This window comes from Patagioenas fasciata, chromosome 2 (assembly GCF_037038585.1).
Source record: "Patagioenas fasciata isolate bPatFas1 chromosome 2, bPatFas1.hap1, whole genome shotgun sequence".
Lineage (NCBI taxonomy): Eukaryota > Metazoa > Chordata > Aves > Columbiformes > Columbidae > Patagioenas > Patagioenas fasciata.
Genome location: NC_092521.1, coordinates 76,986,300 through 77,000,271, shown reverse-complemented (window position 1 = coordinate 77,000,271; position 13,972 = coordinate 76,986,300). Strand labels below are relative to the sequence as shown.

The following is a 13,972-nucleotide window of genomic DNA, read 5'->3' as shown; positions in this document are numbered from 1 at the left end:
GTGGCCTCTGATCTGGGGTACCTATTTTGGAGCCACTGCTCCAAAATGTACTATTTTTCCTATATATTGCTATTAATATTCATTATTCTTTAGAATCCTGTGCCTTGTACTGACGTTCCATTAAAGTGTTTCTTAATAAAGTGGTGAGCTACTGAATAACCTAGAAACACCTGGACAGTGTTAGGTAATTTTCATACGCCTCTTTGTGTGTCAGCTGCAATATTAAAATAGTTTTACTGTTATTGCTTTGGTGTAATTAAAGTTACACTCCACCCTTTTTCTATAAAATTCACAAAATACACCCTCGGAAATCCCACAAGCTCTTTCAGCAAAATTGGAAATTTGAGGTGAAACATTTGCAATTTATTTTAGGTAAACATTAATCCAAACCAGGCATGAGAAACCCAGAAGCTGTTTGGTCAAGCAGTTCTACATGCCAACAAACAAATTAGCAACATACCTATTGAAAACATTTTATATGCAGGTCATTCTTCTGTCCTTGTGGTCAGAGCCATACTATTGATTTTAGGGAGAAAAGGAGTTGTATTCTCCAAGAGCTGACCCTAACCTACCCATAAGAAAAATTGGACACTCAGAGGGACATTAAAAGGGACAACAAGAAATCAGTTGACACCAGTGGCTTCAAATAACTTACAGAAGCGGAGTAAAGTGAAAAGCCAGGAAAGGGAGCAGATCCAAGGAGAAGATGGCCAAAGGGGAGAGGTGATAACAGATTGAGTCTATTATTTTTTAGGAGTAAATAAAAGCACAGGGGAATGGGAACATGGCGAGAGATGCAAAGATTAATAGCAAAGAAGCAGCAATTGCCCTGGCCTGGGTCCTGGTGCCCGGCAAGAAACAGCGGGTACTCTGCTGGGTGCAAGGAACACGGCGGTACCCGTAAGTGCTGTAGCAGATGAGGCAGATAAGGTCACTCCCATGCAGGAGAGACTTTAGAGCCTTTCCTCTTAGACACTTGGAAAAGCATGGGAAAGAGCAGGGGTATGGCTCACTACTAACCAAATCAGAGAATTCCTGGAGACTTCTTTAATGCCTCAGGCAAAGGCAGCCACGAATTCCAGAGTACAATTCTAGGTAAATGGTAAAGAACAAAATCTTAAGTGTGAGACTGGTTTTCCACTGATGACAACAAAAGCATCTGTTACATGTTAACCTCCTGCCAGGACTTGATAAGCAATAACAAGAGCTGGCAAGATTTTCCAGGGTCTTATTCAAACACTGACTAGAGGTTGAAGCCAGAAACCTGGAAAATGAAATTAGAGTTGTTAAACTATATTTCTTCACGCCCAAGTGATGACTCAGTAGATACGTTTAGGTACACAGCCTCTTAATGTACAGAAACAGAAGCCACAAACCCAGCTCCAAATTACAGGCCCGCTAATTAGGTCCTCTCCTTTCAGTGAAGTAATGTGAGAGGGACTAGCTATGCTCCCCTCCTGTAGCCATCTGAATCCCAAGGGATGCTGCTTGCTCTCAGGGCAGGTGCTGTGTACAGAGCCCTCACTGGCATTGCAGCTGGCCCTGCAGAGCTGCACTGTTGTGACCCAACCCACCATGCTTCTCCACTAACTCTTCCTGAGACCCTCTCCACCTTTCCTCACCAGGTGCCCTCAGCGGTGGTACCCCTTAACAAGGCTGCTAAAGCTGCCAGGAGCCATGCAACAGAAGATGGGAGCCTTGACATCCCTCTTGCCTCACCTGCAACTTCTAGGCTGTGTGCAGAGCATCACTCATCATAGGATCTTCGAACAGGTTTTTCACAACATAAATATAATGTTTGTAATGATTTCAACTTTCTGACAAGTCTGTTGCTACCAGCAGCACTCCAAATACTGTACCAGGTGGTGGCAAACAGGGCATGTTTAAACCTATCCATTGGTCTCTCCATTGGACTCTTTCACTTCTGCACGAGAAGCCAGCAGAGTATTTGCTTTTCTGCGTTTTTATCTATCAGCAGTTGCCTTGGAGAGAATATCTTTCCCTTTTGCCTCAGGACACAGGCTTGCATATCCTAGGATGTTATTTCTGATGTTAACATACAGCCATGATGATTTACTTCGGTGTTTTATTCCGCACCCATTTCTATAAAATCAGGAGCGATTCGAGGAGTACTGGTGCAAACCTTCAGAAAGAAAAAAAAAAAAAAAGTTAAAACCAAACAAAAACAAACTGTGTGTTTCAGGTGAAGGAGAAATTTGACCAATGCCTGTTTGAAGAAGTGAATCTGTTGTGCTCATTCCAACCCTTGTCTGTCTTCTTCTATTTCCTTATATTTTTGAAATGTATAAGTTGCTTGAGACTGTAGGAAATGCATGTGTGTAATGAACTCCATAATCCTGAGTTCATTACAGAGGTGATTATATGTTATGAGCAAAGAGACAGTCTCTTCAGGTATGGGAGTTCTAAGTGATTTGGGGTTTGCAGGCAAAACATAATCACAGTGTGCAGGCAAAGGCTTGTGTTACAGCAGAGCGAGTCCTTTGCTCTCCTTTCACCCTAACCACCCCCGACTGGAGATGCTGGGCATGAAGATGGGATCAGATGTCTGGTTCTGCTGGCCCAATCTGTTGTGCAGGGGACTGTAGCTCGGCTGGACCCAAGTCCTGGCGGTGCAAGGCAGGAAGAGGATAGTTCAGTCTTGTGGATCTGAGTACAGCATGCCTACTCAGGTGAGGTTAGAAAAGCTCAAGCAAGATGCCATGAATGTCAAAGTATAAAGTGCATCTTTTCAGCAAAGTCTCCCCAGTCCCTCCCTTGCAACACAAGCAATCTTTTTAATGGTTTCTTATACAATCGTGATGTGCAAAGATACTGACAGGTATAACAGGGCAAACTCCCTCTATCTAGTTATGACAAACCTTAATTTTGAGTTACGTGCAGCTCCCACAACACACAGAGGTGGGACTCATCTTGCCTGACTGATGGTGCACTCCGCACAGGAATCTATACCTGCACTAGGTGGGTAGGCTGCCATTAAACTCTGTGACCAGCCTAGTTGGTGGCATCTAGGGGGCCATCCATTTCATTCTAAAGAAGACACCCATAGAGTGTGAATCATACTGTAAATCTTGATGACAACTGTGGGAGTGTAGACACCTTGCTGACATAGACAGCCTCATTGTAAATGTCCAAAGCTTGGTGAACTGAATCAAATCATCACCTGTTTTACACAGTCCTCAGATTACACAGTGGTCACTACCACACAGAATACTGCTGAGGATTTACAGAGTGACTGTGGAACTTGTTTGCCTTATATACTTAAGATCTAAATTTCTTCATTCACCTTTGACTTGAAACAGCATTGTAATTTTCTTTAAGCTCTTTTGTCTCTTTCACTCCTCCCCCCCCAACATGCACACACACACATACAAACCACATGCACACATAGAGAAAACTAAAGCTATAGTGGATATCAGCCTGAGGGCTAAGCTAATGTTCCTTGCATACAAGCCCATTATGGAAATAGGATCAGAAAATTTCAAAGAGTCACCATCAATAACAAGCAGCTCGGACTCAGATATTTCTAACTTGTTGAAAGCAAGTCTAATCAAAAATAATATGGAACACTTTCGGACTTGTTGGGAATACTTGTGGGCGTGGCTGTAATATGTTTAATCTGTGCTAGGGAGACTTCCATAATGTTTTTGTGCTGCAAGTTTGCCAAGACAGATTCATCTTAATTCAGCACAAATTCCATTAAAAACATCTTCTATGGACAGCAGAAGTGCAGGAATATGCTATATGAAAATACATTTCTGAATTTAACAATGCCTCAGCAAATGCACCACTGATGCTAAATGTCTCAGCTATAAATGCTGAGGTCAAAAGATTCTGCAGTCTATTAAATGGCTGCATCACAAACATAATTTGCTTTCTAGTGTACTGATCTGGAAGGGAAATTTTCCCAGAAAACTGAAGTGTGCCAACAATAACATTCAGAAGCCTTGTTTCAACTTCTCTACTATTTGTTAGGAATGACACTTATTTAAAGAGATGAAAAAAATAAGTGCAGTGTAGTGTTTATGTGTATCTTGCTTTCTAAACTCCTTAAATAATAAATAAATAAAAGGTGGAGTAAAAGGTGATTGATGTGCAGCCTACTGCACCCTGCCTCTCTGCATGATTTGTCCCCACCCCTTCCAGTCTGGATGACTCCTGTGCTAAGCCTCTCCTCCTCACCTCCCAATCCCAAAGTCTCCAGAAGAGTTGAAGAGCACGTGGAAGCCGGATGAGAAGCAGCAACAGCACAACTGTCAGCAGAACTGGTTTTCTTCTTCTTGCGTTTAGAGAAATCTAGCTGGTATCTCTCTGAGCAGAAGCAGCAAGCTGGTTTAAAACAGGATCCTGCACTCCAGGTATGTGATGGCAAGCTGGTCCACAAAGATTGAGTTGTCAGCAGAGAAAGACTATCTACTTTAGCTGTTTTGAAAGGGAGAAATCTGAAATTGCTAAGCAGTTAGCTATAGCTTTTAGAAAAGGCACAAAACATTCAGCAAAAAACACTCCTTTAAAGAGAGACTTTAGTTTTTGTTTCAGTAAAAAAATGCACAAAAACAAGTGTTAGGGAGTGGGTAAGGTGAGGATAAAAGGTGTCAACTTTAGAAAAGACTGGATTGTATTTTGAGTGTTTGCTGCAAGCTGTGTCACAGCAACACTTCTGAGGACAGTGGTAATCATTTTATGTCCATCAGTAGCAAGATGATTTTAAAGTACCATAATAATTTCTTTTGTCCTTACGGCAATTAATTTCCATTATTTTCCTTATTTGGTCCATTGGAGCACTTGCTGTTGAATTAAATACTACTAGAGTTTAAAAGGTTATCGCTGGACCCAGGAGAAGAGCAGAGATGTCATATCTTGATATCATCAGTCCAACATGCTGGCAAAAAGCATGGAACTTTGAGATTATGTGCTCATACTTACTTTCTCAGAAGTGGGGATTATCCTTAGGGCTATCTTTGCCCCTGTTTTACCTGTTTGTTTTTTAAAGATTTTCAGCCCCACTTCCCAAGTAAGGATTTGTATTTTCCTGTAGAAAACTAAAACTCTGCAGGATTTAACTATGTGATTTGTTGCTCCCTAAAAATGTAGTAGTTCAGGTCTGTTCTGCCACCCAGGGAACCCACCTTTGCCTTGTGATAATAGTAAATGACTCTTATCAGTTTTTATATTATTGCACAAAAAGTAAATGGTACTGAGAAGACCCAAGAAAGAGCAGAACCACCGGCAAGAAGCAGAAGCTATAAGGCGGCCTTCCCTTCATGAGCAGAAAGATGTCAGCAGACTCAGGATAATACTCTTTTTTTCCCTACTAGCAGCAGTCAGTTTTTCCTCTGTTCCCAGCTTTGTGCCAGGCTCCATGTCTCTCCTGTACTGGAGCTCAGCGATGAGGAACGGGGCGTAAAGGTGAGATTCTGCTTATTTGGAACCGTGCCATGGGGAAAGCAGGAAAAGGAAAAGTGTAAGGATGTAATTAGTGGGAAGAGAGAATGAGGTGAGACAGGAAAGGTAGGAAATATCCTGGCTTGTTGCTTTGACACACAGTGTTGTGTGGGACAAAGCGGGTGGGAACAAATAAATCTGACTAAACAGGATCCCATCAAAGACTTCTAAGCAGTTCAGGTGTGGCTGACTATTTACTAACGTTCTCCACAGCCTGGTGCCTGGAGGAGAGCCAGCTGGCTAGGCATCAGTCAAGACAGGCCAAAGAAATGATTTATGGGAAGCAACTAACAGGCAGTAAGTAATAGGCAGTAAGCTGTTCCACAACTATTGCAAAATTTAATGCCTCCTAAACACAACTTCCTTGTGGGGACACCATAGGTTGTGCCCTTCTGAGGGAAGACCTTTCTGGGGTAGGATTGTGGCTACCATCTCAGAAGCCAGTGATGTTAGCTGTCTTTGGGAGTGTCAGTGAATTCTCCAGACAGCCTCTTGCACATCGACAAGCTCATTCATCTTAGGTTAAAAAAGAAGAGGTAGGAAGTACTTTTGCATAAACGGACATCTCTCAAGCATGTTCAGGCCTATTACTGGGAGCTTAAACTAGGACATACTCTCCCATGCATGTTACAACTTCCACTTTCATACAATGCCAATCTTAGCACTGAAGATCAAGCTACTTTACACTTTGTAGCACCAACCCAGACATTCAGATGTTGAGAAAGGTGGGAGAATAATCAACAAAGTTGAGCAGCTCTCAGTTATCAGCACAAGGGATTTACTCATGAAGTGAGATCATCCACCTCATGGCTATTACTGAAGCAGCTTGATTCTAGCAGTAAAGCCACATTCATGCTGTTCCTGTATCTCTACACCATGCTCTATCAGCCAGGAGTTACAGATGTAATCAAGCATATCTGTTCAAACTCAGTGCTGGCCCTGTCAGACCTGGTGACAGCAGCCCCAGAGTTGAGAGAGGATGAGGAAGAACATGTCCCTGCAATATACATTGGGAAGGCTGATTATCTTAGGTATAAGGCAATCTAAATGCATATAAAATCTAAGTGCTGTTATTGAGCCTGCGTTAATCACGCAAGCTGGGAAATGTGTAAAGCACAAGCAAGCAGTGAGACTCTGTGGCATTGACTTCTTCAGTCTGTGTGCACTGTGGTTCCAAATGAGCCTGTATTGCCTAGGCAAAATTTCCCATTACTCAGTGAAACCTAGCTCTCTGCTGCTGTGGCTAATGGAGAGCTGAGGAAGGTTTACATTTCTAACAGAATTTACCACACTTCCGTGAAGACTAGATATCTGAAGTATGTGTTACAGAGCAAACAGAAATAATAGGGTGATGTAGAAATAATGAAGCTGAAACAGTCATAATATATATGCAGGTGTGCGTGCTGTATCATTGAGGATAAAAGTCAGTACATGGCTAGGAAATGCTGCTATTAACACTGCCTCTGCAGACTTAATTAGATTCCTTGTATAAATGCATTATAACACTACTTTTAATTACAGGATCACATTCAACTTTTTGCACAGAGTCCATTCCAGGCTCCTGACACGGAAGAGTCGGAACAACTTTTGACTTTAATCTCTCTAACACAGCTATTAGCTCACTCTCTGTAATTACTATTTTTGGAAAAGGGACAAAACCAAATACCCTCACATATTTTGAATGAGATTTACATATCTGCTTATTTTCTTGCAATTCCTTTCAAGGGCATATGAGCCAAAGGCATTGGAACCTAATTTAGAAATCCATACTGCAGTCCTTCAACTGTGCCAAATACCTCTGCTCCCAGAACAACTGTTGTGCTGCTACCAAAACTGCAGATTAGTTTGCAGGCACCGGCACAGAGAGAAGCACGGAACAATCTGCTTTTCTGTAGCAGTGCTGTCGTCCCTACACATCACATAATTCAGAGAAACCAGCATGGGATTCCCCATGAAGATGGGTGTGATGGCCCCATATCAGGAGAAAGAGTAACATCTGAAGCCGTAGTGCTTCACACCAGTGCTGAGAGAGTGGCATGGGAGAAAAACAAACATGACATGGGAGTCAGGACCTAACTGTCAAGGTTGCTTGTAATTTAATAACTTTGTTTTTTGGTATTTCTCTTAATTCTCAGCTTAATAACACATAGTGGGTTAAGAGCCATTCTGCACTGGAACATTGCTTTTGCTTTTTTTCTACTTTCTCCTTTAGGCAAGGATGCCAATGTTATTTACAGAAGTTATTGAACTACTTTCTGCAGATTGTATTTACCTTTATTTTCTCTTAATAATTTGTGTTGTCGAATTATTTTTGCTTTCTTGCTCTCATTTTTGTCTTTTTTTTTGTTTTAGGTTTCCAAATGTCGAATCCTTTTATATATGATACTGGGAAAAGATCTCCATATGGGTGTCTTGGACATGAAGTACAAATTGAGCACATCAAGGCATATGTTTGCAGACCATCTTTTTTCACAGATAAAGCTGTGATTGTGATTCATGATGTATTTGGATGGCAGTTCCCAGACATTAGATATATAGTCGATTTGATTGCAGGTCATGGATACATGTAAGCAACCATCTTTCCTGTCTTCCTCTTAAATGCACTGATGGATCACCAGGCCCAAAGCTAAGCATGGCCTATGATGTTTCCCACAGACACAGGGCATCTCAGTCTGAGTGAATAAAAACACAAAGGGACAAAATGTTCCCATGAGGTCACCCAAGCTACCAAAATTGACCCATCAAACATGGCTACCTGGGCACAAAGCCACAAGGAGAGTCATGAAGTGCCAGTGTTCGTGCTTATGTGGTAGCATGAGTGATGTAAAGATAAATGTTGGTATCTATCTTTAAGTTGTATAAGCTTTTCAGAACCAAACCTTTTGAACAGTTGCTGTTGCTTTTACTAGCAAAGGGGCATTTATATGTTTAATTAAATCAAGAGTGTTGCTTAATCCCTTTACTTTTGTATTAAGTATATCTAAGGAAACAATGAGTTTATCTGTAGCTTGTTGGTGGTGGTGGTGGTGATGTTGTTATTGTTGTTTTTTCCATAGAAAGACATATATTTTTAGCTCTGCTGATTGCCAGAACAGGATGAGTAGAATATGATTCAGATAGTAACCGTGTAGATGTGTACTCTGGAGTAGAAAAGACATTAGGAGACATTTAGACATCCACAGACTCTCCCCACCTGGATGTGAAAATTGACTTGATTTCGTGTCTCACACAGAACCATTTGCCCAGACTTCTTCAAGGGAACAGAACCCTGGAAATCTACTGACCACTGGGCTGACTTTGCTGACTGGATGAAAGAGCATGATCCTATGAAAGTAGACAAGTAAGATGCATGTTTGAACTTTAAAGAGCATCTAGCAAATGAGGGGTATTTGTATGAAATGTTAAAAGTGATACCTGACAGCAGGGCAAGCTGGCTGCACACACACAACTGCTTATTCTGGGTGGTTCTTCCGTGGTTCTGAGCACTGTCTTGGCTGGGATTCGGAAAGGATCATCTGCTCTGTCCATCACTCTGCTTAACTGTCCTCATCTTGTTTTTCTTGGCCCTTTTCTAACTATGCCATACTGGCCGCACAGGCTCATAGCCCATGTTTCACAGGCTGAGCAATACTCAGCATTCTCACCCACAAGTGCTGACTCTGCCTCCAGTTCCTCAAGATAAGGAGGAAAACTCTTCCACAACTACTCATGTTATCAGCCAGCTGTCACTTGCCCATCTTGCTTTTTGCCTTGTAAGTCACGATAGGTACAGATGATATTCTGCTGAGCAACATTAGATCAAAATTTGCAAGACTGCCCAAAACCTAAGATACATCTGATAAACTATACTCTTTTTTTCAATGTGAAATAGAGTGCCCACTATTTGTAGAGCCTAGCAGTGCCTGGAACAAGGCCTCCCTGTTTCTTCAGCATCTATCACCACAGCCTAAAACTCCAGAAGATTATAGTGAGGCAGTGACACCCTATTACTAAGCTATCATCTTTTAAGTCACAAGTATTCTGCTGACCCTTTCAAGAGGCCTAACCTCAACATATTTCAGCAAAGCTTTTGACCATAAAAGAGCATTTTTAAAAAAAAAAACAAATGACTAACATTTGTAAAGAGTAAAAATCCTACTCCAAAGAGTGAGTAGATATGTGGGCACCCCCTTAGACAATTAAGACCTCAACGACATGCCTGTACTGTCTTTTAAGGGTTCACCTATAGCTTCCCTCAAGGTCAGATATTTTGTACTTTCAGAGCACAAAGACTGCAACACATCCATGACTTAGTACCCTTCCAAACAAATAAAATCTGAGAGAGCTCATTCTTTCACAGCACACATACTGTAGGCCTAGGACACTATCTTCTGATCATGTCTCTCTCATACTGCTTTTTTGTCAGACTAACCAAACCTGTGATGACGACACTGCTAGGCATAATATTTGAAAATACAGTTATTAGTATGTGCAGTCTGCATTTAAAATTCACTTTGAACTCTGTAGATAACAAAAAAGATAATTCTACCAAGACCTAAGAAGACAGCCATTAAAAAAAATTTTCCTACTCTGACCGACTTGAAAAATAATTTGCATATTTTTTTATTGCACATCGTGTGATACCTGATTTTTTTAAAAATTATATTTACTGACAGTTTAATTTTGAGTAATTACTACTTTAGTATAGTAGTATTATAGCGTTATTGCATGTGGGCTTGGTAGGATATTTTAGTATTAACTCATGCAACAGGAATTACATACTCAAGATAGATCTTTATCTAAACAGCTGAACTCTGTAGAGATAGCGCAGTGAAACTTATCTGTTCCTACAATCCATAATGCAAGATGTTGTTCTACTGGCAGATATGTCTTGTCTTTAGTTTTCCTGTCCTAGACAAAGTCATTCAATTAAAAATTTGCTTGCTTTGAAAACAATAGAAGCAGGTCACAATTCGGATAAGCATTTAAGTACATGCTCCTGTACTTTCCTACACTAGAATCAGAGATGTTAACTCCTGTTTAAGAACAGAAGCTGCTGCTCTGGGCTGAAATGTGTTTTTAAAATATTCTCTGTTTTAAATGATTGGGAGTGCAAATGCAGAAAAATTAATGAATCTCTTTTAATTTTTTTCTTAAATTGTCGAGTATTGATTCTGCAATAGATTTCTTAGTTTGCTTTTGTTTACATGTCTTAGGGAAACTGATGTTACCTTGAAGTATCTAAAGGAACAATGCGGTGCAAAGAAGATTGGTATCGCTGGGTTTTCCTGGGGTGGAATGGCAGCACATCACTTGATGCTGAAAAATTCTCAATTAGCCGCTGGGGTATCCCTCTATGGTAATGTATAACACATGAAAACTTATATGGGCTCACATGACTATGCGTAGTTTGTAAGTCTAGTTACTGCTTTATAATAATTTCTGTAAACAGTCACCTCAAAGGTGAGTTGCAGATTTTAATTATGATTATTTCAGCAACGTACTATATTAGTATCAAAATTTAAGAATGGTGGAAACCAGAAAAAAAAGTTGTTTCCTTTTGCACAGAAATTTTCTAATCTATTTGTTTAGTGCTTGAAGAGTGGGGAAATATATTTTCCAAATGCTTTTTTTCCCCATCAAAGTAGAAACTCTCCTGATCTTAAGAAAGTACTTACTGAGTAAACCAAAATAGAAATGTTGTCTTTTAATTTGACATTTATCTTGCAAGAATGTTAACCTCACTAACAGGCTATTTCTTAAATACATTCTAGGAATAATTAGGGACTCTGAAGAAAGATACGATTTATTAAATCCCACATTTTTCATTTTTGGTGAGAAAGACCACACTATTTCTTATGATCAGGTAAGCTGTTGTACTCTTTTATCCCAAACAGAAATCCTAGCTTATTAGAAACCATTTTCAGATAGAAAAATCAAACAGTCTGGATTGTTTTGCTTATATGTCACCTTCCCCTATATCTTGCTTTGGTTATTCGAAGCTGCTTTTTTGAGGTGACAAATGCAGTAAAGACAAGTTGTCGGTCTCTGAGTGGCTGGATAAGCAGAGTGTGAAACTGGGCGGGGAGACCCAGCTGGTGTGACCCTAACACCACAAATACTTGGATAATGCTGCTTTGGCTGAGAGAACAGGTAGTTAAACCACTGGATTTGGACTTTGAATGGATAAAAAAGTAATTTCAGCCTAGTAACTGAACTTTCTGATGATGTGGACCAATGACTAATTGCTTTTGGTACAAGAAGGCAAAATGAACTGTGTCAGAAGAGTGGATGTGAATTTTAACCAAGACGATGACAACTTATGGACTCTGTTTTGACTCCTGGCTGCCATCCATGTTCTCATATAACCTCTACTGTAAGTGTATCTGAGAGGCTGGATAAATATACGGGTAGGAAACTGGTGCCCTCTTCAGTGACAGGGATAACATTCCACCTCTAGCATAGTTTGTTATGTAGAAGTAGGGCCTAACTGAGGAACTGGCAGTGTGCTCTGGGAATGCAGAATCCAGTCAATATTTACTTCTAATTGTGTTATTCAGTATGTTGATCTGTACCTCAAATATGTGTCTCCTCTGCACAAGACAACAAATCATTCACTCCCTGTCCCCCTTTTATGGGGAAAGTATCTTTTTCCCAGGGGCACAATTTTCATGAATACACTTTTTCCATCATGCATTACACACTGAAACCATACCTTTTTCTCCTGAAGCTCTCTCTCTGAGCTATCTGTGCAAATTGTGTAAGAAAAAAATCCGGCATTAAAAAAAAATCCTCAAACCAAATATATTGTTTTCTGCACTGAGGAATAAAGGCTCTGTGGGGGGGGGGGAAAAAAAAAAAAGTGAACATGAAATAAATTACAGTACTGCCTCTAATCTGAACAATGGGTAGAATTAAGCTCGAAGGGGTAAAATAAGTGAACATTCGCCTTTTTTTCCCTGACTTTTTAATGGAAATGAGCGCAAAATGTCTACAGATGTGTGCAGGTAGATAATCATATGATTGGTACTTTGTGTAAGCATATGTGTACTTATCATCAAAAGATTGTGGAAAAGGAGTGTCTCTTCTTATACAGTAAACTTAAAAAACCCTGTGCTTTCTCATACTCTATTATTAAGCCTACCAAATATTTTGGACAAAGAATCACTGAGGTTTAGGGAGTGTGTTCTCAAGATCAGAGCTGAAAATTAGGTTACAAGCCATATTAAGTCTCTGAATAAAAATGCACCTGTTCCTTTATGGCAATAAGATTTACTAAACCACCTCTGCAGTAACTGTTGAGGTTCTCAGACTTACCCACACTTATTAAAAAACTTTTCTTTCTCACATTCCGAAGAAGGGTTTTCTCATCTGTTGAGCAACAGAACCTGCCTCAAGCATGGCAGTTGAGAAAAGGCATAGATGTAGCAGTATGAGAAACAAGAAGTTTGGCAAACTTAAAAAAAAGCCACAATATAATGGAAAAAATATTTTATTTTACAGATCACCTTACTGGAGGACAAGTTGAAACAGTACTGCAGAGTTGCATATAAAATTAAAGTGTATCCTGGACAAGTTCATGGGTTTGCACAGCTGAAGCCAGAAGATATGAAACCTGAAGACAAACCTTACATTGAAGAAGCCAGAAAGGATATGATTGATTGGATTAAACAATTTATTTGACAAAGGAATAAAGTAACATTAAGCTTCAAGATCAGTATTTAATTTAATTAATTTTTTTAGAAGAAAATGTTAAGAGAAAACTATCTGGTTTTAAAAACTGTCAAAAAGAAAAAAAGGAACATTTTAATTTATAGTTCTTAATTATTTTTTTACGAAATTTACACAAGATTGTGAAACCAAAGTTGGACTAAAGGACGATTCAGAATTAAAAGTCGATTGAATTTATCTTGCTTTGTATTTGCTTCACTATTCTGCATTATGACATCAATAGTTATGATATATCCATTTGTCTGTGCTAGTGTGCAAGACTTCATTCTGACTTTACCTGAGTAGTTTCAGGATTTATTTTGGTATGATGATTGGTGGTCACATGTGTTAACCCAGAAATGCCCTAGTTTTGCATATAGACTTTAATTAACTAACTACAAAGCGTTTGTCTCAGGTATACTGCTGTATTGAGCAGAATTCCCCATGCATGAAACGGACATTTGGCTATGTTAAGGAGTGACGAAGAAATTATATTGTTAGGTGGCAACCCCTGGGTATTCTCCTGGCAGTGTTAAGAAGGGTACTTCTAGTATTCCTTCATCAATGTCAAAGGAAAGCATAACCCATCCCTCCTGGCTGAACAAGTAACACACTGTGGAAACAGTGGGTTTATTGTGCTGGTTCATGCTATGGTGGTCAGGCATAGGGCTGACAAACACATACTTCCACTCAGTCCTGGTTACATTGTTTGCTTTACATTATAACATTATATCCCTTGTTCCTCTTTTAAGTTCTTCCCCTTTATCACACTTACCTCCTCACAAGTACACAACATATAAACAACAATAAATAGCCATGT

At 39.9% G+C, this 13,972-nt stretch overlaps 1 protein-coding gene across 2 annotated transcripts; it reads left to right on the top strand.

Annotated features, from left to right (window-relative positions):
* Positions 1-4,174: 4,174 nt before the first annotated feature.
* LOC136098828 (carboxymethylenebutenolidase homolog) lies at positions 4,175-13,318 on the top strand. Of its 2 annotated transcripts, none has more exons than XM_065832546.2 (6): positions 4,175-4,376; positions 7,816-8,029; positions 8,696-8,803; positions 10,659-10,801; positions 11,217-11,308; positions 12,946-13,318. In XM_065832546.2, exons 2-6 carry the CDS (start codon positions 7,824-7,826, stop codon positions 13,123-13,125), a joined length of 729 nt encoding a protein of 242 aa, XP_065688618.1. In that variant the 5' UTR covers positions 4,175-4,376; positions 7,816-7,823; the 3' UTR covers positions 13,126-13,318. The 2 variants fall into 2 exon arrangements, with proteins under 2 accessions (XP_065688618.1, XP_071660561.1); XM_071804460.1 differs by lacking the exon at positions 4,175-4,376 and adding an exon at positions 7,191-7,547.
* Positions 13,319-13,972: the final 654 nt, after the last annotated feature.